Here is a 25,274-nt window from a genome sequence, read left to right on the forward strand (position 1 = left end):
TCATTCATACACTCAACTGCCTCCCTAAACTCTGCATATCTACTTCCCCCCTTAATAAATCTAGTTTCCCTAAGTCTGTACATCCACTTCCACTTCATTCATCAACACTTTTTCAAGCCTCTCTACACCAAATCCATTCAAATGTAACCCATCCATCTCATATAAATCCTTTCGCCCATCGAACTCACTGCACACATCCACAAATTCCACACCACTCTTCATGCATAACCCACGCATAGTCATTGGCAATTATGGCCCTCCTTCTAAACACTTCACTGTCATATCACGGAAAAATACTCACCATCCTAACTCTCTCTCACTCTTCTCTTTTGCTACCTCAAGTAATTCCCTCACATTCTATATCATTTCCATTTTGTCTTCTTTCAAATCATTTGTTCCTGCCACGATTATCATCTCTTCCACCCTGTGTTTTTGCACTCGAATAGATTCGCTGATGTCCTTTATGTTCGCACCCGGCTGGTACGATTTCGTTAAACTCTCAACTATCACACCTCTTAATAGCGAATCTCCATACAGCACTCGCTCCTTCATTTTATTTACGTTTACGAATATTTTATTATTTTTCGTAACAGACTTTCGCCGTTTATTAGTCGGTACGTTCAGCACACATTTTTCCATACGCTCCAGTTGCCGCTTTGCTCTGTGTATCGCTCCGCTCAACCGAGCGATTTCAGTACTTGCATCTATCTCACCATTTTCATTATCAATTAAATCATCCATTCGTTCTATATTTCTACCTTCATTTACACTTTCAATGACGCTCTCAGACCTATCTGGTACTACCTCGCAATTCCTTATCACATCGCTAATTTATATATTCTGACTATCTTTAACGATATCACTCTCGCCACCCGAAACACACTTGAGATCTTCATTCTCCTTACACTTTCGGCACATATTAACTCCACTATCACCATCTGACCAGACTCCCACCGCTCTTCGCAAAGCATACATCTCACAGACAGCACATTGCAGAAACTCTTTCATATCAAAATTCTTAAACAAGCATGGCGACCTGGCCGCCATTTTTTTTAGCGGTGCCATATGTGCGCTATCCTATCTTAAAAATAATAATTAAAATAACACAGAAAACACACAAAAATCGCACAGACACACCAAGAAACAAAAAGAAAACAATACTACGTAAAATTCTAGTAAAATTGCCAAGGATAACATAAAATACTACTAATCTTTTCAGGAGCTCTCGACAAGCCGACGATCATATCAGTGCGACACTTACCCTAACCCAATCACAAAAAGAAAATCAGCTAATGCCTTTTATTCCCGTATAGGGAGTAGACGAGGTCTTTTTAGCCCTATCTAATAATTGGAGACTCAGTGAGCAGTTAAATCTGCACTGGTAGCCAATCAGAGATAGCTGGCCTAAGGCAGTCACTAATTTAAGCGACCAGCAATAAAGAGACGGCTCAAGAAGTGCCGCCATCTCGTTGTCCCTAATTATAACACAAAGTTTTTAACGTCTGAAATACTGCTAGTTATGCGGTCGATTTTGCGGGACGAAAAACTCGTTTCGGGATAAAAAACCCGCTTACTCGTGCCAGAGATCGACTAACTCGGGAACCGTGGGAAAAAGGCTTAGAAACAGTTTCTGTAGTCGGCGATTAGACTTGAACTTAGCCTATTTTTGGGGTGGAAAGTTAACGCCTTTTTTTTCCCTGTACGGGAACAAAAAGGCATTCGCTGATTTTTTTATTTTTTATTTTTATTTTTTATTTTTGGGCGGTTCAGTGCTGAGGCGTGCAAACACCACTTCCTCTGAGATTCATTTATTTACTTTTTCTTTTTTTATTTGATTTGATTTTTGTAAATAACTGCACCTAAACGCTAATTATGTCAGACGCAATGGAATATTTATAAAAGCATTTGACGTTGAAAGTACCCTGAACACCAACATCTATGCTGACGTTCGTTAGCATAAAATCACCTAATTAACAGCATCATTAAATAGCACAAAATTAATCGCCTAATTAATGATTTAGTTTATTTGCTTCTAATTTTTATGAAATGACAATGTCAACTAGATTATTAATTATAAAAACTATAATTAGCCTGTGTAGCTCAGTGGATGTGGCGTTTGCACACCATGGCGCTTGGCCGCACGAAGGAAGACTTGGTTTCGAGTCTAGTCGGCGACTAGAGGAAATTTTTCTAAGCCTTTTTTCGACCGGTTCCCGAGTTAGTCGATCTCTGGCACGGGCAAACGGGTTTTTCCTCCCGGAAACTCGGGTTTTTCGTCCCGTAAACTTAAGAAAATCGACCGTAGAACCCACATTATTTTCAGACATTAAATACATTGTGCTAGGGTTAGGGACCACGAGATGGCGGCACATTTGAGCCGTCTCTCTTCACTGTGTACCGCTGAATTAGTGATAGCCTTCGGCCATCTATCTCTGATTGGTACCAGTGGAGATTGAACTGCCCACTCAGTCTCCAAAAGTTAGATAGGGCTAAATGGCCTCGCCTACTCCCGTATACGGGAATAAAAAGGTGTTAGCTGATTTTTTGTTTTAAATTAATTACTACCTATATTTTCGGAATGTTACATTACCATCTTCAGCAATCACAAAACAAGCCTCATTTGCTTAGTGCGAGTGTCTGCCTGTATGCACATATCATTGTTTTGTGATTGCTGAAGATGGTAATGTAACATTCCGAAATTATAGGTAGTTATTAATTAAAGTTTATATATTAATAATCTAGTTTATATTGTCATTTCCTAAACATTAGAAGCTATGTTTAACAACGTATAAGCTGATCTACAAGAATTAGTTTTACTTACATATGTGATATCAGTTAACAAACAACTACAAATATTTATTGATTTAAGGACCATATCATCTAAGAACTTTTATTGCTAAAAGATAATACGATTTAATGATAAAAAATACAAAGAGCCATCAAGTTTCACTAGCCCCTGTCTACCATTTTCGTAACAAATGCATCAAGTACATGAAAAATATACACTTTAGTAACTGCTAGGCCGTTACATTTGATAATTCGTGTTTGATGGCGTGCATGTGTTCGAATGCTTCAGTCAGAATCCGGTACATGACCACGTGTTATGTAGTTTTTCGTATATTGTAGTTCTGTTAAACTGAGAGAATTGATGAGATTTTTCCATATGTCTTTAAGAACAGCACCTTGATTTCTATTTAAATTATTGCCTGTGCATAGCACCACAGCTGCTTCTTTGAAAGTTTTGTGTCTGTAGTCATTCTCGATGTAAGGCACAGAACTGCTTTTCCAATCTATAATGTGATTTGGTGTTGAGAAAAGATGAGCTAAACCAGATGTGATGATTCTATTGTGATTGACCCCAGGAAATTTGAAAAAAAGTACGTCATCTTTGGGTGATCTTAAGATTTGTCTGATCGTGGTAGTTGGTTTAAAAACTACTCTGATGTTATGAGCTTTTAACATTCTCGCCAATTTTATGGATACTGAATTAATATATGGAATGACAGCTGTGGACACATATTGGGACACCGTAACACGTTGTTGGAGATTGTCATTAAATAGCAATTTGTTTAATATATTAGAAGGGTATCCATTCAGAGATAGAGTGTTAGCTATTAGTGACAGTTCTCTCTGTACCTCTGCTTCTTTCGAAATAGACCTTAAGGCTCTATTATGGAGCATACGAATGATGCTGTGTTTTGGTGATCTATGATGGTTTGAAGAATAATGTAGATACCTACCTGTATCTGTGGGCTTCTTGTAAATAGACAGTTAGATATTGTTATCTTCTCTCCTCACCAGTATGTCAAGAAAAGGTAGTTCTTTGTGTTCTTCTCCAGTTCCATCGTGAATTTGATCTTATTGTGTAGTGAGTTGATTTTATTAAGAAACACCAGGTTTTCCATGGTATCCTTCCACATGATGAACACGTCATCGACATATCTCCACCAAATGGACGGTTATGGTGAAATGGTGAATATCCTTTTCAAGTTTTTCCATAAATAGGTCTGCACGTGGTGGTGACAGGGGGCTACCCATGGCTAGACCTTTCGATTGTTTGTATACTATATTGTTTACTTTGAAGAAATTTGATTTCAGGCAATGATGAAACAACTATGTGATGTCCTGAGGGCAGAGATCTTTAAGAATGTTGACCCTCTACGACCGGTACAGTAGTATCCTTATACATTAGTGAATAAGGACACTTCCTCAAGACTAGCTATAATGTCCGTTTCTGATATTTTGATACTCTTGATTTTTTCCACAAATTGTTGAGAGTTTTTAATGTAGATCTCTGTTTGTCTAATGGTTCCTTTCATTAAATTTGCCAGATGCTTTGCTAGTAAGTACGTAGGTGAGGATCTTCCATCAACTATTGGACGAAGAGGTACGTTTTCTTTGTGAATCTTGGGTTCCCCATAAAGGCGTGGAGTGATAGGATGTAAGGATTTAAGTTGTTTTTTTTTTAGTTCATCCGACCATCCGGTCATATTGCGGATAAGAGCATTAGTCTCCAGATGATTACTCATGATGGGATTTTTATCTAAGACTTGGTAAGTGGAACTGTCTGCTAGTAACAAGTTAATCTTATTAAAGTAATCTTTCGAATTGAGAATGACTGTTGAATTTCCTTTATCCGCTTTGATTATTATAATGTCTTTGTTGTTCCGTAAATTGCGGATAGCTTTCTTATCATATGGAGTAATATTAGGTATTGGTGGTTTTACTGAAGCAAGAATAATCATAGTATTGAATCTGATAGCATTTGCTGTAGCCTCTGGAAGAGGATAAAGACTTTTTTCTATGCCACATATGAAATCATTTTAGGAATAAAATTAGAAATTAGGGGAGATGGCGAAGTTGAAACCCTTTTTTAGGATTTCTGATTCATGATTAGAAAGCCTGTAATCTGAAAAGTTGAAAATCACTTTGTTGTTAGGGAGACCGTGGTGCGACTGGAATTTTTTCTTATAAAGAACCTCGAATTCTTTAATTTGTGTGATTTTGCTTGTTCTGAAAGCTTTTTCGTAGCTACGATGTAATATGTGCTCTATGTTATTCCAAGTCGTGTAGTCCAAACTGTTAGATATGTCATCAAACTGTTCTCTGCACTTCGTGTCAATAATGTTAAGCTCATACCTGGTATGTTGTATCCTTTCTCTTAGTAGCGCTAACGAAGTCTCTCCATATTCTTTTGGCTGTTGCAGATTGGATATGTCCTTTTACTACTAAGAACTTCGGGATGACAGCGAAATCTCTACATCGGAAATGTAAGATGGTTTAGTAACTTAGCTTTTTTGTATTTATTCTTCTCAAAGCACCGAACTTTATGTTTCATTTGTGAACTTAAATTGTTCATATTTGGTCTAATATATTAAAATTAAGAACATTTATTGCTAAAAGACCATACGATTTAATGATAAAAAAATACAAGAGCCAACAAGTTTCACTAGCCACTGTTTAGCATTTTCAAGGCTATACTGGTGTGAAAACAAATGCATCAAGTTATATGAAAAACATACACTTTAGTAACTGCTAGGCTGTTACATTTGATAATTCGTGATTGATGGCGTGCATGCGTTCGAATGCTTCAGTCAGAATCCGATACATAACCACGTGTTATGTAGTTTTTCGCATATTGTAGTTCTGTTAAACTGAGAGAATTGATGAGATTTTTCCATATGTCTTTAAAAATAGCACCTTGATTTCTATTTAAATTATTGCCTGTGCGTTTTTAAATCAACTACCACGATCAGAGAAATCTTAAGATCACCCAAAGATGAGGTACCTTTCTTCAAATTTCCTGGAGTATATGAAATTCCTTGCACGTGTGGCCTTTCTTACATTGGACAGACCTCTAGAAGTTTTGAAATAAGACAGAAGGAACATGTGGGGGATGTCAATCACAATAGAGTCATCACATCTAGTTTAGCTCATCATTTCTCAACATCAAATCACGTTATAGATTGGAAAAACAATTCTATGCCTTACATTGAGAATGACTACAGACACAGAACTTTCAAAGAAGCAGATGTGGTGCTACGCACAGGCAATAATATAAATAGAAATCAAGGTGCTATTCTTAAAGACATATGGAAAAATCTCATCAATTCTCTCAGTTTAACAGAACTGCAATATGCGAAAAACTATACAACACATGATCATGTACCGGATTCTGATTGAAGCATTCGAACGCATGCACGCCATCAAACACGAATTATCAAATGTAACGGCCTAGCAGTTACTAAAGTGTATATTTTTCATGTAACTTGATGCATTTGTTTTCACACCAGTATGGCCTTGAAAATGCTAGAGAGTGGCTAGTGAAACTTGTTGGCTCTTTGTATTTTTTATCATTAAATCGTATGGTTTTTTAGCAATAAAAGTATTTAGTATTCTTAATTTTAATACATTAGACCAAATATGAACAATTTAAGACCCTATCATGTATTAGCAGAAAACAATTTAATGAGCTATTTAATTTATTTGCGTACGTAATAGCATTACTTATTGTAATGGATGCAGTGTACTGAGGAAGGGAAGGTAGAATAAAGAGGAAATGAGTGGGATACCGCTAATGAATGTAAATAAACTGCAGCCAAAAAAAAGTAGATATGCTATTAATCATTGTATGAACTGCAGCCAATCAGAGGAGTGATTGGAAATTATTATTATTATTATTATTATTATTATGACATCTCCAAGGAGTCCAAGGACTCATCCCTGGAGGACACGCTACTCTTCTCTACACATCTCCACTAGTTAATTCTCCAGCTACATACCCCTCCTGTCATCTACCGTCCACCACCACCACCACCAAAAATAGTATTTCCCGCCTGGAAATTGCATGTTTTCATAGTAGATTTGCTGTATTTGGTATGAAAAACCCAGGTTTGTCTGAGAAAAAACCCTGCTACTTCCATATAACATCGACTACCTCACTTTCAATTGAAAAAGCCCATATAATGATTTCTCTCGTCACGAAGATAATCGAACCTAGTATAAGCTATATAACCAAAATACATAGTTGGATAAAATGAGTAGACTAGGTGCAACTAAAGAGAGCTCGGAATTGCCGCAAGTTAACCTTATGGATAAAAGAAGGGTGATTTCAACTATGGAGATATAAATCGGAGGGAAGAGAAATTAAGCAAGAGGTGGGAAAGAGTATGTATAGATTTACTGACGTATAACTTCAATAAGTAACAGCACGTAATTAAAGGGACTCATGGTGCAAGAATATTAGGTCAGATAATAGCATCCTAGAATCTGCTTGTAAATGAAGTAACCGTTGTCGCTCCAATTCGAGAAAGTGATCATGCGGTTTTAGCTTGGCTGATAGCAAATAATATGGAAATTTTGTTCAAAAAGGGAATATCTGTGGAATCAAAGGACAGATGATTATAATAAACTAAAAAAGCTGCTTGAACAGGCCTTGGCACGAGAAGCTTCATAATCGAAGAATCAGCAGTGCATGGCCAGTGGTCAAGAACGCTATAACTAGCTACCTCACTAGAGTTAGGAGTTAAGGGGATGAACAAAGCTATAAAACAAAAGCAAATGTGATGGCCAGAGTGAGGAGTAGTGTGAAGAAACCAGGGTTACGCAGAGGCATTTTAAGAAACACTGGATTAGATAATTCACCTTCGAATGAAAAGTCCTTTATAAAAGAGGTTCCTCGCGTTTTAGAACCAAGAATCCAATTCCAGACGCTAAGAAACTAAATGTATAATTACTTTAAAACTGGAGGTCAACCGAAGTGGATATTTTTTCCTCGAGTCAGACAAACCAACATATCTGCATGTCCGACTTAGATGAACATGCAGATACGATTAACCATTATAGCAATAATTTGGTTGCTATGCACTCAAAGTAGACTCAATGGCCTGTCATAGGCCATTGAGCCTACCTTGTCATGGATGAGATGAGATGACACGTAAACATGTTATATTTTTATGCTGTATCAATTTCATCAAAAAAAAATCAGCTAACGCCTTTTATTCTCTTATAGGGAGTAGGCGAGGCCTTTATACCCTATCTAGCTTTTGGAGACTGAGTGGGCAGTTCAATATCCACCGGTAGCCAATCAGAGATAGCTGGCCCATGTCTATCACTAATTATAGCAGCCACCGATGAAGAGGCTGGCAAACAAGTGCTGCCATCTCTTGGTACCTAACCCTAACATGATAGGTCACTGTCTGAAATAATGTGGGTACTACGGTCGATTTTCTTGAGTTTACGGGATTAAAAACCCGAGTTTCCAGGAGGAAAAACCCGCTTGCCTGTGCCAGAGATCGACTAACTCTGGAACCGGAGTTAGGCGCTTGCGTCCTGAGCGACCAAGCGCAGAGGACGCAAGCGCCACTTCCACTGAGCTACACAAGCCTGTATCAATTTCATATAAATAAATAAATGTAATAAAAATATACAGTATAAAGCTGGCATTATCGGATAACATTTTTCCAGGAATCATCACTTAGCTAAACTATGAGATTGTTATTTCTTATTTCATCTACAAGGAAGGATAAAAATAAATTTTCCGAAAATGGAGTAGGATTGACAGTATGTATAATCTCAGATTTCGGTGAAGGTAAATATTTACCTTTACTTTTCCATATGAACACATCGTCTGAGGGTAAGGGCTCCTCTTGTTTGCTCGCACGAGTTATATGCATAAATTCCAGTAACTGTAAAAGAGACATATTATTGCATATCTTAACGGTAAAATTGCCCATTCCTATTAAAGTTTGTTTCAAAATAAGTAAAAACTTCGTATTCGGTGGTCTTCTAAGTAAAGGTTGATTTAGAAGTAATGTGCGCATGCTCCATTAACTAGCTACTTAGAGTTAAACATTTATTTAGAGTTGAAGTATAATGATATCGATTTATCAGAATTATTCACCATATCCTTACATGTGTCTATAGATAGAAGAAATGGGATTTCTTAAGAACTTTTAAGTAAATTATTTCTGATTATCGATCTTCTTGAGAGTGCCGGTAAAAACACCACATTAGCTTAAGATCAAACTTTATTATTTTTCACTTCTTTACTAACCTTGTATACCTTTTTTGTAGACTTCTTCTGGAGAGTGTGTTAGATATCATTTAAAGAACAGCGATCTACATATGCCACTAAGAGTCCACTATTAAACTACTTTTAACTTGCAGTGGAATAAGAGCTACTATTATGTCATGTTGTCGAAATATTTTAGAAATTTTGTCCGTTACGTGTCAGATATAAAGAAGGGTTACTGCACCTTTGTGTTCTTGATTATTGGTCAATGTCTGGGGAGGGTGTACAAGGTGTTGTTTATGATCTTGTACTTATACTTTGAGCTTGGGTGTGGCTGAAGAATTTAATTCTTGATTCATTTTTCGCAGGTTGCTACTGGAAATGTTGTGTACTCTCTCTCTTAACCTTTTAATTATTCCCGTTTCATGGATTCGGCGGTGAATTAAGCTGTGAGGTAGATAGGATTTCTGTATTCTTTATTTAGCATACAAAAATCCTGAATACAGAAGTTAATATGCTGCTTTCATTGGAATCGTATCCTATAAATCCTATATCTATGAAATGTTGTACAACTGCAACTGTCCATGCCTTTAGTTTCCCCGGATGCAATGTAACCGAAGCGGTTACCTGGCTCACTATTACTGGACCTTGCTGCCCTTCTTTGGAAACCATCACTTTCGCCAGTATGATAACGTGGTCCTTGGGAAGTTACAATGAGAGTGATTACGGAAAAGTTAATTTGTTGCATACAGGTGGTAGCAGGATGGCTAGGATATATCAATAATAGTGAGCCTGTGTAGCTCAGTAGAAGTGGCGTTTGCACTCTACAGCGCTTGACCGCACGAAGAAAGGATTTGGTGATTCAAATCTAGTCGTCGACTAGAGGAAATTTTTCTAAGCCTTTTTTCGACCGGTTCCCGAGTTAGTCGATCTCTGGCACGGGCTAGCGGGTTTTTTCTCCCGTAAACTCAAGAAAATCGATCCTCGAAGAACCCACACTATTTTCAGACATTAAAAATATTGTGTTAGGGTTAAGGACCACGAGATGGCGGTACTAGCTTTCCCCTTTCTTCACTGCGTACCGATGATTCAGTGATAGCCTTGGGCCAGCTATCTCTCTCTGATTGGCTACCAGTGGAGCTGAACTGCCCACTCAGTCTCCAAACGTTTGATAAGGTAAACGGCCCTGCCTACTCCCTATACGGGAACAACATAGGCGTTAGCTGATTCTGATTCTAGTGATTTTGGGGGAAAGAGAGAAAGAGAGAGAGTTGGAAGAAGTGGTACTGAATGAACTAGAGGGAATTGGAACATTACCTAATTTCGATTTGAATATGATGGTTACAACTGTCGAGATATCACTACATGATTAAAACAATGTGCTAAACAATTAGTAGTATCTTTGATCTGTTTATTTAATGAGAATCCCATAGCTGGAAGAAACTGAGAGAAATTGTACATGGCATAAAGATAGCAAAAGCATCAAATTTCAGAAATTTTATCGATTTACATTATTAGCAACTTCTGCAACACCATAGTAATTAAGACATTGGAGAAGTTGCTTAAGAGTAAGATACAGGATTGGGTAAAGGGAAAACTTTTATATGGAAGCCCAACATGGAGTTACACATGGCAAATTAGTATTTAAACTTGGCAGATGGAGTTAGATCAGTTGGCTGGAACATTAGAGAGAGGCCATCTTTCTGACAGATATCAAGAAATTTGTTTTAGTGAAAGAAGTTAACAAGCAAAGGGGTGATCCCACAGGGCTCTGTTCTTCTGCTAATATTGCTTATCTTATATATTAATGATCGCATTGGGAATATTCAAAAAATTGCAAGTCAATAATTTGCACATTCAATATTTTTTGAAGAATTTGAACCGGTTCCTGTATCTTTAGAAGTTTTAAAATGGCAAGAGTCTGCTATATATTCTGTTGCTAGCATCAGCAACTGTCATTTTTCACAGAAGCAGAAACGTGTCATTAATCACACGTTTCTGCGTACACCTAAACATACACCAATGAAAAGCGATAACTCATGACTTCATTAATCGTGAGCTATCTTAATTTCGAGACTTCAAAGTGCTCGAAGCTTGTACGTGAATAACAATTAACAAGTTCTCAACAGAAATCAAATAAAACTATATTAAAATTAGTGCATGAAGTGAGCATATACATTAAAACATTCATAAAACTACTAAGTATATGGGGGAAGCGACGAAGTGGCGAAGGGTGCGTAAAAATAGTAACAAGTACATGTTTGTAAGTAAGAAAATTTAAGTTCTCGAAAATAGTCATAATGAATTAGATATGAATGAATTAATGAAATTAATCAGAAAGGGCAACAAAATTTATCCGTATAGCCCTCATATAATAATAATAATAATAATAATAATAATAATAATAATAATAATAATAATAATAATAATAATAATAATAATAATAATAATGACTTACTGCAGCAGCTTTTGACTTCACAGCAGTTGCAGTAGTGCTTCTTTCTTCCTTTTGTTTAGCCTGAAATAGAGAGCAATAAGCTATCGGCATAAAAGCTATTAATATACTCAGATAAATATCTTAAACAACCCCTCCTTATAAAGAAAATATGCAATTTTTTTTTATCAATCAATCAATCTTTATTTATATATAATATTCATAATACATTACATGAACAATTGTGCATAACATATGCTTGCACGTACTATCCGACCACAGATGCCCGATCCCTGGCTGGCAGATTGCCAAGAAGAGTCAATTCACGTTGAAGGAGAGAAAAGAATAAGGCGATGTAGGAATTCGTCATCAACACGCGAAATTGCGTGCTTTATACGTAAACTTTTCCAACTCCTGTACAAGCAAAATAGTTACCACTTTGTAAACTAGAATTTTCATAAAAGAAAAGCTAATTTTACGACGTATAATAATAAACACTCACCCCACGAAACGCATTGATTACTGTATTATCGGAATGGATTCGCCTCCTTCTGCCATAATAATAATAATAATAATAATAATAATAATAATAATTGTTTACAACATATATTATTATAATATTAACAATGATGGTTATTACAATCTTGGGGAGGGGGCTACCAAGCGCGTCGCTCGGTGGCGGATGAGGGAAGCCCAAGCGGGCAGTTCCGAATAATGAATAAGGAGCCTTGGACCCAAGGCGCACTTCAGAATCATGGTCAGGAGAAGTGCTGTAGACCACTGTAAAGATGCCAGCAAGTAGAAGAAGAAAAATGTCCCCAGGCCTGCGCGGCTCTTTGCAATTCCACCAAGGTGGTGGTGAGAAATATGCAAGAGCTGGGGGTGCTAAGAATCTCGCAGAGGAAGGTAGACCACCATCTGGAAATTCGACCCTATTTATTGGTTCCTTCAACACTCGAACTCTGTCTTCTGACTCCCATATTGATTTCCTGCTTCAAGAACTGCAAAATGTAAAGTTTGATGTTCTCGCTATCTGTGAAACCCGAAGAAGCGATGAATTAACAGCAAAATGGAACAATGGCAACCAAATTTTCCAGGGAGCCTCAGATAACACTACAAGGGCTGGAGGAGTTGGCTTCATCATAAATGAAAAGCTAACTAAAAACATTATTTCTTGTACAATCCATTCTGAACGACTAGGAACACTAATATTAAAAATTGGAGAATCCATAACAATAAAAATAATAGTAGCCTATGCACCCACCTCAACAGCTGATAAAGAAGAAATAGAAAATTTCTATGAACACCTACGAGAAACATTACTGAAAAAAAAACAACATACACAATAGTGTGTGGAGATTTCAATGCAAAGATTGGTACATGATTTATTGAAGAAAAATACATTGGACCGTGGGGGGGGGGGGAATGAACTGGGTGAACTCCTGGCAGAATTTGTAGAAGCAGAAAGGCTGTACATTATGAATAGTTTCTTTAAAAAGAGAACTGGAAAAAGATGGACTTGGCAATCTCCAAATGGAGAGACAAGAAATGAAATTGATTTCATCCTAACAGATTGCAAAAGAATAATAAAAAAATGTCGACGTCATTGGGAAAACTTACTGCGACATTCATTCAGACCACCGTCCAATAAGAGCCACTCTCAAAATACATAAAAAAAATGAAGAATACATATGAGCACAGTCCAACCATAAAAAACGCTCAAAACAGCTAAACCCAGAAGAATTTAGAAAAAAGGTGGAAGAAACTGACTGGAAATTAAAAAATGACATCGACGAAGACTTAACAAACTTTAACAATAAATTAATGAACTGCAAAGAAAGAACCTCGTATGAACTTCCTCCTAAGACCAGGGAACGTCTATCAGCAAGAACAATAGAACTATTGAAGAAAAGAAGAATACTGAAAGATACAGGAAAAGATCGTCTAGAATATAAAATTATTTGTAAACAACTGAGGCAGAATATCAAAGACGACTATAACATATATAGAGCAACAAAATTGGCAGAAGCAGCTAGGCTCTGCAATAGCCTAAAAAAAGTAGAAAAAGAAATAAATCTAAAGCAACCACTACCGTCAGCCTTCATAGACAATCGAGGAAACAGACACACAAACAGAGGTGATATGGAAAAAATAGTAAAATCGTTTTATGAGAACCTTTACTCATCTAAACAAGTAATCACAGCTCCAGTACCAGACGAAAATTTGGAAAATCTGGAAATACCATCTGTCCTACCTGAAGAAATAAAAATGGCTATCCACCATATGAAAAATGACCGATCACCAGGAATTGACGGTATAAAATTTGATGAATTAAAAATGGGTGGACAAATACTCTTTAAAGCTCTAGCAGAAAGGTTTACCCGATATACAATTAAGGAAAGTACCTACTGAATGGAAAACATCAAAGACCATAATTCTGCATAAAAAAGGTAATAAAGAAGACATCAGTAACTACAGACCCAGCTGTCTATTAGCACACACATAAAATATTCGCCAGAATCATCCTAAACAGAATACAAACCTCCATCAACGAAAATATCTGCAAAGAACAGGCTGGTTTCAAAAAAAGGCTTTTCAACAATAGATCACATCCAAACTATTACTCAGCTAACAAAAAGATGCAGAGAATACCAGATCCCACTTTGTCTTCTTTTTATAGATTTTAAAAAGGCATTTGACACTGTTGAACATAACGCAGTATTCCAAGCTTTAATAGAACAAGCGTAGAAAAAGCATACATCCAACTCATAAAAGATATCTACAAAGAAAGCACAACAAATATCATCCTTTTTAATCACCCGATTAAAATTAACTTAAGCAGAGGAGTACATCAGGGTGATGTCTTATCACCTAATATCTTCACATCTACTCTGGACAGCATCATTCGAAAAATTGACATGAAAGATGGAATAAACATTGATGGTAAAATATTAAATATCCTATTATTCGCCGATGATGTGGTATTAATATCTCACTCACCCAAACTCTTAGAATCAATGCTGAATAACATAAGCCAAAACTGCCAAAAAATTGGACTGGAAATACACCCTGACAAAACAAGATGGATGAAAAACAAATACTGTAAAGATCATACAATCACTCTAGAATCTCACACCATCAAAAAAGTTGAAGAATACATCTACCTCGTCCAGTCCATAAAAATGAATAATGATATATCAAATGAAATAGCAAGGACAAAAAGAGCTGCTTGGATAGCCTTCAACAAAATAAAATCAACAATTACCAACCAAAACATAGATATAGACATAAGAGCCCATCTTTTCAATAGTCACATCTTACCAGTATTAACTTATGGCAGTGAAACATGGAACACAACTTTAAAAGAAGAGCAAAGCTTAATAACAACTCAACGTGCAATAGAAAGAAGAATATACAATATAAACAAAATAGACCACGTAAGACACACAGAAATCAGGAAGAAGTCTGGACTCACAGACATAATAAAAATCATCTACAACAGCAAAAGAAGATGGGCAGGACATCTCGCCAGAATGAGAGACAACAGATGGACAGTCAAAGTTACAAACTGGTATCCGAGAGATACCAGAAGGAAACCTGGAAGACCAGCCTTAAGGTGGGAAGACCCAATGATTAAGAAAGTTGGAAGAAAATGGAGAAGAAAGGCCCATGACAGGAATAGCTACTCTTTACGACCTGCAGTCATGGAGAAATCCTGACTGAAACCACAGGTCCATCAAGGTAATCAAGGTAATTTATACAATAACAATAGATATTATTTCTCTATATAATAATTTTTTTGAATAATAATGATTTTTTTCTGTTATTATCATACAGAGTTTTTACATATGTATAATTAAGACATTACATTTTCTGCTCTGTACAAAATTCTGTATACAAAACAGAGTATCTTAGTTCATTTTAATATTTTTTTCTTTGAATATAAATACACACACGTGCTCAGTATCATCATTTATTATTATACATCTTATCGACATATACAGGGTGTTCGGGATAAATTTGACATATTTATAATTAATTATATTTTTCCGTAAGTTACATGTATTAACACACACTTCTCTTCATTTAAAAGTTTGGACCCTTCTTCATTCATATACAAGATGTCAGAAAGGATGGATAGCTGGAACCCACCTGAATCATGGAAGAGAATAACTTGTATCATGATGATTCGTGCCCGCCATCAAAATAAGGATATTACGACTGCTGCCCAATGCTCCCTGAATACAGTAAAAACAATCAGGCATGAACTAGAGACTTGCAATGGTGACTACGAGGATGTAGCAAGAAGAAAGATCCCTAGCAGACGATCTGATTGCGTTCGTACAGCAGAATTCCTCGCAAAAATGCAGGAACAGGTGTTGAAGAACCCTGGCATTGGAATTCGGGCTTTGTTCGTGGAGTTGCTAACTGTAGTCAAGCCCTGGATAACAAGGGTAGCCAATGGTAGGCCGTATGTATGGCAGCAGGATTCGGCCCATTGCCACACCTCTGGGAAAAGTCAAAAATGGTTGTCTGAAAATTTCTACGACTTCACCAGTCCAAATGTTTGGCCTCCAAACTCCCCAGACCTTAACCCCATGGATTATTTTGTATGGGGCGCAGTTGAAAAAGACACCAATCGCACTTCCAGTAATACAAAAGCCCAGTTAATGGATAAAATTAAAACAGTTTTTGCGGCCCTTCCCAGGGAGACTGTAGCATCAGCTTGTTCGAGGTTCCGAAGCAGAATTGAAGCTGTGATCGATGCTAATGGTGGTTATTTTGAGTAAATCTTGTTGATAGTATTGTAATTAACTCTGCCTGTAATGTTTTTTTGTCAATTCATTAAATTTAATAGATACAAAGAAGATTTTCTTTTTCCTTACGAAACTGTCAAATTTATCCCGAACACCCTGTACATTACAATAATTTGCAGCCTATGATTAGTTGAATGAGGCGGGCTAATCCCACCTACTTTGAAGCTAGGATTAGCTTTTATGAAGAGAGTGGGATTAGCCTTCCTATTTTTGTTGTTTGGTACTGTTTATGGATGGAATGTAGGCGTTGAATGGTGGTGATTTGTGATGTGTATATAAGTATAAGTGTTAATGCTATATTAACTGTGTTGGTATAGTTTCCAGAGTTCGTGTTTTAATGTTCTGTAGTTGTCTATGTGTTTTAAATTTTTTGGTATGTTGCTGAGTAGAATGGGTATACCAAATGTAATCTCACAAAAGAACCGTGTGAATTGAAGGATCTAGGAATGTAGAGTTGTTGTGAATCGTGTTATGCGAGATGTGTCTCTGTTGTTACTATAGGTGATGTTGAAGTAATTCCTTAGTAACATTATGTAGTGTTTCAGATTTTTAATGCACAGGATTCTGTGTATCGCCATAAGCGGTTCGGATATTGGCTGTTGTATATAAGGTCTCCAAATCACTGTTGACACAATTTTCCTATGTAATGTTTCTAATTTTGTTAGGTGGCTGTTTGATGTGTTTGTGTAGACCGTTATCCCGTACCTGAGTAGAGATTCACAAATACCGTGATATAGGAATTTTTTTTTTTGTGTTAGATGGAATCGAGCTTTTACTTGGAAGTGTTTTGCTGTGATGATGCGGAGTTTAGTATGTAGACATTCTATATGTTTTGTCCATTTAAGGTGGCAATTTATGTAAAGGCAAAGGTATTTTGCATGTGTTACGGGTTTGATTTTGGGACATTGGCAGGTATTTTTGTTGTTAATGCAGCATATGTATGACAGTGTAGCGATAGTGGTGCGGGGTGCAAGATTCTCGGATTATGTATGATTAACATCAGTGCCGTTGATTACAATTGAGTTTTGGTAGAAGTAAGTTGTGATTTGGTTAGGTCTTGTTGTGCTTTGGAGAGAGCCGTGTTGATGACTGTGTGGACTGCTAGTAGCGCAGTGTCATCTGCGTACTGATATATTTGACTTCGTGTGGTGAGGTGATGAACGTAATTAATGTACATGTTAAATAGAGTAGGTGATAATATGGCCTTGTGGGACACCGTAATTTATTTGTATAACCCGGCTGTAATATGTGTCTATTTTTGTTACTTTTGTTCTGTTTGAGAGATAGTTCCTGAACCAAGTATGCAGTGTTCCTCTTATTCCGATTGAGTGTAATTTGGTCAGCAGTATGTCATGTTCAAGTGTATCAAAAGCTTTGTATAAGGACAGCGAACTTGTTTTTATCAAGGACTTTGTTTATGGCGTCGGCGATGTCTTCTAATAAGGTGCTGATGCTTTTTGTTTTCTGAGAGCCGTATTGGTTTTGTGAGATAATGTTGTACTTCTGTAAATAGTTCTGCAGTCTAGCGTGTGTTATTTTTTCAAGAATTTTGGAGATGACTGGTAGGTTAGCTATTGGTCTTGTAGTTCTGTGTATAATTTCATTTGCCATGTTTGTAAATTGTCATAAGTATCGCAGTTTTTAGTTGTGGAATAATCTCAGTGTTGAATATTATGTTTACAATTCTCAGAAGTATTGTATTTATTTGTTTAAAGCGGTGGCGGCCGGTGAAAATTTTAAGTGGGGGTGCTGCATATACAAAAAAAAAAAGAAAAAAAAAACTGTTTTTTCCTAATCAGTAACAAATTTATTAATAAATAAATTTATATATTAAAAAATTGCTTTATTAAAAATCTTTCATCCTCACCACGAACAAACACCAATAATAAGTTTCGTATCAATAGCAGTGACAAGCGGAAACGAATATCGGCGTTAGATCGCAGTGTATTTGTTTCGTGTAACGATAATTAAAAAAATATAATTCTTTTCATATATTCAACAGTGACACTCGTCATAATTCATCCTTGTATCTATAACAAATAAATAATTATATGTTATTTTAACAAAATAAAATAAGATTTACAAAATATAGTTCACCACGAACACACATCAATAATAAACGTTTCATATCTCACAGAAATAGCGCGCGGAAGCATATGATATGCTGCCCAAGCGGCAGTGTATCTAATGAATTATCTTGCAATGACAAGCGCAAACGAATATCGGCGTTAGATCGCAGTGCATTTGTTTCGTAATCTAAAGCGTTAATCAAAGAATTCCAATTATTAACTATTCAATCACTGTCGAAATATAAGCCTTTAACATGTATTGCATTTATACAATGTTGTAAGCATTGTTATTATTTATGAACACAAACAAAATTTAATTTTTTCATTTTTTCCTTGGGGGTGCTGCAGTGTCGCAGTGCTTATGTACGAGCCGCCACTGGTTCAAAGTGTGTGAAAAGGTCTATGCATCTTATTTTGCCTATTCCTGGATATCAAGATCAAGATCAAGATAAGATAAGGAATCATGACGTGATTCGTTGTTTATTTGATGACGTTTTGTGTGTGACGTCATAAGCTTGTAATGTTTGGAATTTACCTGGGGGCATGTGTCAGTGACGTCAGTTCTTGTGTTTTGGTTCACATATGGAATTATGGGTGATGGTAGAGATAAGGATACACGTTGTGATTGGTGGTGAACTTCTTACAAGATCAAGATCAAGATAAGATAAGGAATCGTGACGTAGGTGTGTGTTGTTATCAGATAAAGATAAATGACATCATTTGATAGTTGTAAATAAGTGACGTCATTTGTTAGTTGTCTTATAAGTGACGTAAATAAGTGACGTTATTGTTTTGCATGGAAAGGAAGATATATTAGTGGATAAGGAATGGTGTCGTGATTGGTGGGACACTTCTGACAAGATCAAGATCAAGATAAGATAAGGAATCATGACGTGGATATTTGTTATTATAGATTTTGGAATGTTTGGAATTTCGCTGGGCCCTCGTATGTCAGGGACATCACATGGTGTGTTTCGTTCGCTTATTGCCTTATGGGTGATATTTAGAGATAAGAATCATGACGTTATGTGTTTGGAAATTTCTGGGGAACATATGTCTCTCTGTGATATCACATGGTGTTTAGGTTTGGCTATGGAATTGTGGGCAATGTTTTTGAGATAAGATATCTTGGAATTTTCCCAGAGTGACAGACATCCGTCATTGTCATCATGTTTTGTGTTTGGTTGTCTATAGATGGATGTACTAATTTTCCAATACAGTTTGAGGTATTTCTTTCCTGTTAAAGGGTGAGAATTATTAGAGTACAGTTGTGATGATGGCTGTGATTAGGTTTTTCTGACACCAGTATATAATAATTTAATTATATACTGGTGTCACTCAAACACACACTTTTTTTTTCTTCTATAGATGACTGTACTAATTTTCCAATACATTTTGGGATATTTCTTTCCTGTTAAAGGGTAGGAATTCGTAGAGTCGTGATGGCCGCTGTGATTAGAGGTTCTTCTGAATAATTTAATTATATACTTGTGTCCCTCATACACACACACACATTAGACATGAAAAGTCGCTAATGTATCCATGTTGATACTTTAATATGTACCCTATGATTATGCTTATGAAAAAAAAACTATTCAGTATTAGAATTACGCTTACCAAAACATACGAGCAGTGATTATTGAAATTACAATTATCAATTTTTATGTTTAAGTTAAAAAAAATTAACTTACATTTCTTTCCAGAATGGGAACATCTTGGTACTATATAGGTTTTCTGAATATTCCAAATTGTTGATTTTTAACATATATTCACAGCACAGAACACAAACACAAGTCTGAAAATGCAGTTGACTTTTTCATTATAGGTTACTGGGGATAACATATATTCACAGCACCTGTCTTTTGCTGACTAATATATCCTCCAGCGATCGGTAATTGTTGTGTCTACTTGTGAACTTTTCTGACTGGGAGGGATTGGAATTCTCCTGGTCTTACTTGAGGTTTTGATAATACATTCCAAACATCATCTTTTTGATGACTGATATTTTCCCTTTGATGTTTTGCACGGTATTATCAGTTCGGGAAGTACGACTGTTTTTCTAGAGTAAAATTCTTATGACACATATCCTAAAATTATTCATTCCTGATTAAGGATTTTATACAGTTATTGTTTTCAGGTAGATGGCTTCTTTGTTTGATTACATTTTGTGTAGCTAGGAAACTAGAATTTATTTCAAATGAATATTAGCTCTGTAATATATATACTTTGTTAATTTCCATGTTACCTTTTATTTGACTGTAATATTATTAACAAATTGAATTTACTGAATCTAACAAACAGAAATTAAATAAAGTGAAAAAGACAGTATTATTATTATTTTCCTATTCTTCTGATTTCACATTTGTGCTGATGTTCATAGTGTATGATTTACCACTGGTGCTTACGTGTAATTCATGTGACTTTTCTACATGTGACATTTCAAAACAATTTGTTGAAATATGTAAAACTCATATCTGTTAGTCCAGGTCTGGCTATTAAGTTCGTAAATATTTTTTGATTTTTCTCTTCCAATGGCGAGTATTTTTTGATATATGCATGTTGATTCACTTGTTATCTGTATGCTATGATACCTTTTTATTTATACAACAAACTTTTTAAGAGTTTAGTAACTTGATGGGTTAAAATATCTAATATCCCTTTGTAAATAACCAAATTCTAACAGTCGTACTTTAAGTACAATTGTTTTTTCTAGTCTATTGGAGATAATATATAATAAATAAATTGTCACTTTTCAGGTGAAATATTCTCCAATAAAATTCTGCCTGTTAATTTAATACTCATCTCCTTTTGCTTCCTAGAGTTGACACAGTTTCATTGAGTAGATATTTTTTTAAAAAAAGTTTCTGGTTAATTTGTGGCATGAAATTTTACAAGGAGAATAAAAATATTATGGTCTTACTTAAATTTGTATAACCTATCAACGACACCCAATTTGTTCATTTAAATGTACACATTTTTATTTGAATGAAATATTATTTACAAATTGTATTTACTGAATCTAACATACAGAAAATAAATAAAGTGAAAAATACAATCTATTTTTTTTGTTCCTTAACTTCTTATTTTTAAATTTGCACTGTTGTTCAAAGGTTCTTCCAAGCTTGTGGAATTGCCATCATGTGGCTTTTGACACTGTGACTCTCATCTGAAATTTAATTTTCATTTGGTGATCGTTGGGAATTTATTACTGTAGTAAAATTAAAGGTTGCATATTTATTTTTTTGAAACCAATAAATACACTTCTCAGAATTATTAAAAGCACAGAATCTTTCGTTAGGTTTCCAAAAGCATTTAAAAGTACACGTTATGTTTTCACGTTTTGGGCATCCAATTTGATTTAAATCAAGAACAGGCCTCCCTATTAACCTCGTTAATACTTTTGATTTTTCCTCTTCCTTTGGCGAGTAATATTTGATATTTGCATGTTGATTCTATCATCCAATTTCTTAGTTTGTCCAGAGATAGTGAACCAATTTCCCATTTCAGCTGATGGTTATATTTTATTAACCAAGAATTCTGTTTTTTAACTCTTTCAGGTAATTCTTTCCAACTACAAGGTGATTTTGTCAATGCATATCTTACAATAATTCCATCTGAAATACAAATTTCTTTAGGAAATAAATTTGAAGTCTTATTCAAAAGAAATTGACAATCAATCATAGCAATGATAACCGAAAATTCGTATTTTTCAACCACTGTCGATTTTTCATATTCGTTTTCCTTCATTCTACTTCTTAGATTACTTCATATGGAACCACAAATAAATAGTTATTTATTATTATTATTTCACTGATTATTAGCTCTGATCTTATATTTTATGTTAACTTTCTGTTACAAAATTCTAAACAATTAGAACTTTTCACAAATAACTTTTCAAAGAATTTTGTGGCTCACCTATTGTTTTTACATTACCAAACACAAAACAGCAGCTGCAGTCGATGAACGATTACCTTAAGTCCAAAGTCACTCGACTCTATGGTTTTTTCTTATAGTACTGTTTACATTTACTATGCCCTACCCTGACCGTTCCTTCAAAAATGAACCTTCTGCGCAAATAACTCAACGATATGTTTTTGCATGCTGTTGAATATACTATTGGTGTGTTTTTATCTTACTTTTATCATGATGTAATGTCATGAACTTTCATGACAATTACATCATGAGCCATAACGAATAAATCACATTTCCGAGATACACTTACTGTATTGCCTTGTTCAATACTAATTTTTTGTATGAATTAGAACCATCAGTTATAACCTAGTCTGTTACCTTCATATAGCTTACTAGTTTGTATTCCCTGAAGATGCTGATAGTAAAAAATTGGTGAAACATGTAGGATAACAAAATAAAGCTACTTGACAAACATTATATAAAAAAAAGTGTAAGTCTGTATTTTTTATAAGGTTGTCGACAATGCCCTTTAATATGATGGAGTTTTGTAGTGTTGTGGGGAGGAAGAAGTGGCGTAATGAAACGAAGCTGAGAAAGCAGTGATTGGCGATTTTGGTGTTAATTACTGATGAGATATATGTATTGATTGGAGCCCGTATGTTGATATGGTCAATGCATGATCATGTTAGTGAATTGTTGAGTATATCTTCTCTTGTTAGGGAGTTTATGGTAGGGTTTATGTTGTACTGACTTAGTACGAATATATCAAGGTATGTTCGTGGTTGAAGAAGTGTGGTCAAGAGTATATTAATGTCTCCTGTTAGGATGAGCAAATGTGTTATATGGTGCTCAATTCCTCTTAGCCATGATTCTAATTTGTGAAGAAAGCTGAGTGAATTTTTATCTGGGGGTCTGTATATTATTTATTGTGTATTTGACACTATATTTGTCGTTATTTGTGATTTCCAAAATTAGTGTTTCCGCATGTTTGAAACGACTTTGTTTTCCCGTCACGTTGTATTTTCTTTGATAAATGCAAAGATTCTGCCTCCTCTTTTGTTTGGTCTACATAAGGTGTAGGAATGGTAGTTATTGATGTTGTATGCATAAGCTTCTGTGTCATTTATTGCAACTTTGGTCAGGATTAGTACGTCTATGTTTGTCAAGGTGTAATTGAGCAGTGTTATCGATGTATGCCCGTGTTTCTTGGCATTTCTTATGTTTGTTTGTGTATGATGGTGAAGTCGGTATTTTGGAAATGTCTGTCCATTTCTTCAATCTTTTTTATAATAATAATAATAATAATTAATATTTATTCTCTTTCAAAGAAATTGCATGTACACAAAAGTGGATAAACAAAATTAACACTGTAATACAAACGTTTGTTATAATAAGTAGAATTACTACATGTAACCATTGTTATTAATAACAATAATAGTTTTTTTTTTAACTAGTTACTCAATCTTCATAAATCATACGTGCTATTATAATAGATACATTGCACATATGTGCAAACAAATACTTGTTACAGTATATTCGTAATACTATATAAAAACCACCCTCTTTATCATAATCTTGCATGCATTTTATGTTTTATATACAACTAATATATTTGTTAAATTTTTTCGCCATTGTAGGGATTAAATGTCCAATTCTGAATGTATTCATTTTTTTTATTTTAATTTTATAAATATATGTTTTGACAGAGAGATTAGTATTATCATTCAGGCTATTTACAGTTATACAGTTAACACAGTCTGTTAACTGTATGACTTTGCAGTCTATTCAGTACTCAGTGCTAAATGAATAATAGCAATATTAATAACAACTATGATAATTGTGATTGTGAGGATTAGTCGATTAGGTCGTGCTGAGACAGGCTAATCCCACCGACTTCGAAGCAAGTGTAGCTTTTATGAACAGAGTGGGATTTAGAGAGTGAGAGAGTCTATGTAAAGTCCATGGTATTTCGCATGTGTTACGGGCGTGATTTTGGAATGACAGCCGTTTTTGTTGTTAACACAGTGGTATGTGTGACAGTATAGCGTGAGTGGTGCAGGGCGAATGATTCTTAATCGAATAATAAATCTTAAATGGAATAACGAATCTTAGACGAATAATAATAATAGTGCAAAGTAAAGAGATGATGAGGCAGTGTAATCCCACTGAATAAGAAGCTAGAGTGTTAGCTTTTTTTTGAAAGAGATTGGGATTAATATAACTTATTTAGGTTTTGTTTTTTTTTGTTGTTGTTAGCTTTTGATATTGCGGTTTCTATGTTGTTGTTGTTGTTTTATGAAATGGTTGTCATCTTTTGCTGTGTTAAGTGTGTAGATACAGTTTCCACATTTCATGTCTTAATGTTCTTTAATTGCCTAGATGTTTTAGATTGTGTGGCAAGTTGTTGAATAATAATAATAAATAAAGACTTACTTCTACAGCTTTTGTCTTCACAGGAGGTGCACGAGTGCTTCTTTCTTCCTTTTGTTTAGCCTAAAATAGAGAACAATATTTATTTTCAACGAATAAACAGGAAGATAAAATGAGCAAACTACCGGAAATAGTATTTCCTGTAGTTTTCTCTTCTCTAATCTGTTTAATGTGTGCTCTAACGATTTTTATTCCTGGTTATGTCATTTACTTCCGCCTATCTCATATGGAGGAAGCAGAGTTTCTTATTCCTGGAAACTAAGATTTTTTATCTCGAATACAGGCAAATCGGCCATAAAACACGCAATTAACAGACAAAAATACTATCAGGGGAAATAGATAGTGACGTGTTCCGTAGATGATGGACTAAATAGTACTGACGGTAGGTTTTGTGGTGTGGCGTAGAGTCTCCTCTCATGACGAGACCTTGTAGGTGTCAAGTAGTAGTAGTAGTATTAATAATGATTATAGAGTGAACATTCTGAAAAAGAAGAAATTGTTTAACTATAAAACTGTAAGAAACCAGTATGTGTTATTTTGCAGATAAGTGCAGAGCAAGACATCTTTTTCCCCAGACTTGTTAATTAACTGATATATAT

The 25,274-nt window shown here is 35.3% G+C and overlaps 1 protein-coding gene across 3 annotated transcripts in view; it reads right to left on the reverse strand.

The window, feature by feature from the left end:
• The window catches only part of LOC150100908 (uncharacterized), a 60,714-nt gene extending 35,907 nt beyond the window's left edge, over positions 1-24,807 (reverse strand). For 2 of the 3 annotated variants that reach the window (XM_090401496.1, XM_090401498.1), the window contains exons 1-3: positions 24,679-24,807; positions 11,472-11,531; positions 8,603-8,687 (exon numbers count right to left, since the gene is read on the reverse strand). In XM_090401496.1, the coding sequence (XP_090257622.1) occupies positions 8,603-8,675 (73 nt within the window). In that variant the 5' untranslated portion in view covers positions 8,676-8,687; positions 11,472-11,531; positions 24,679-24,807. The remainder of the gene's footprint in view (positions 1-8,602; positions 8,688-11,471; positions 11,532-24,678) is intronic. The other variant, XM_090401497.1, reaches the window with a different exon arrangement.
• Between the last annotated feature and the right edge of the window lie 467 nt (positions 24,808-25,274).

This window comes from Typopeltis vanoorti, chromosome 12, assembly GCF_054136105.1.
Source record: "Typopeltis vanoorti isolate ZY-2024b chromosome 12, IOZ_Tvanoo_1.0, whole genome shotgun sequence".
Lineage (NCBI taxonomy): Eukaryota > Metazoa > Arthropoda > Arachnida > Uropygi > Thelyphonidae > Typopeltis > Typopeltis vanoorti.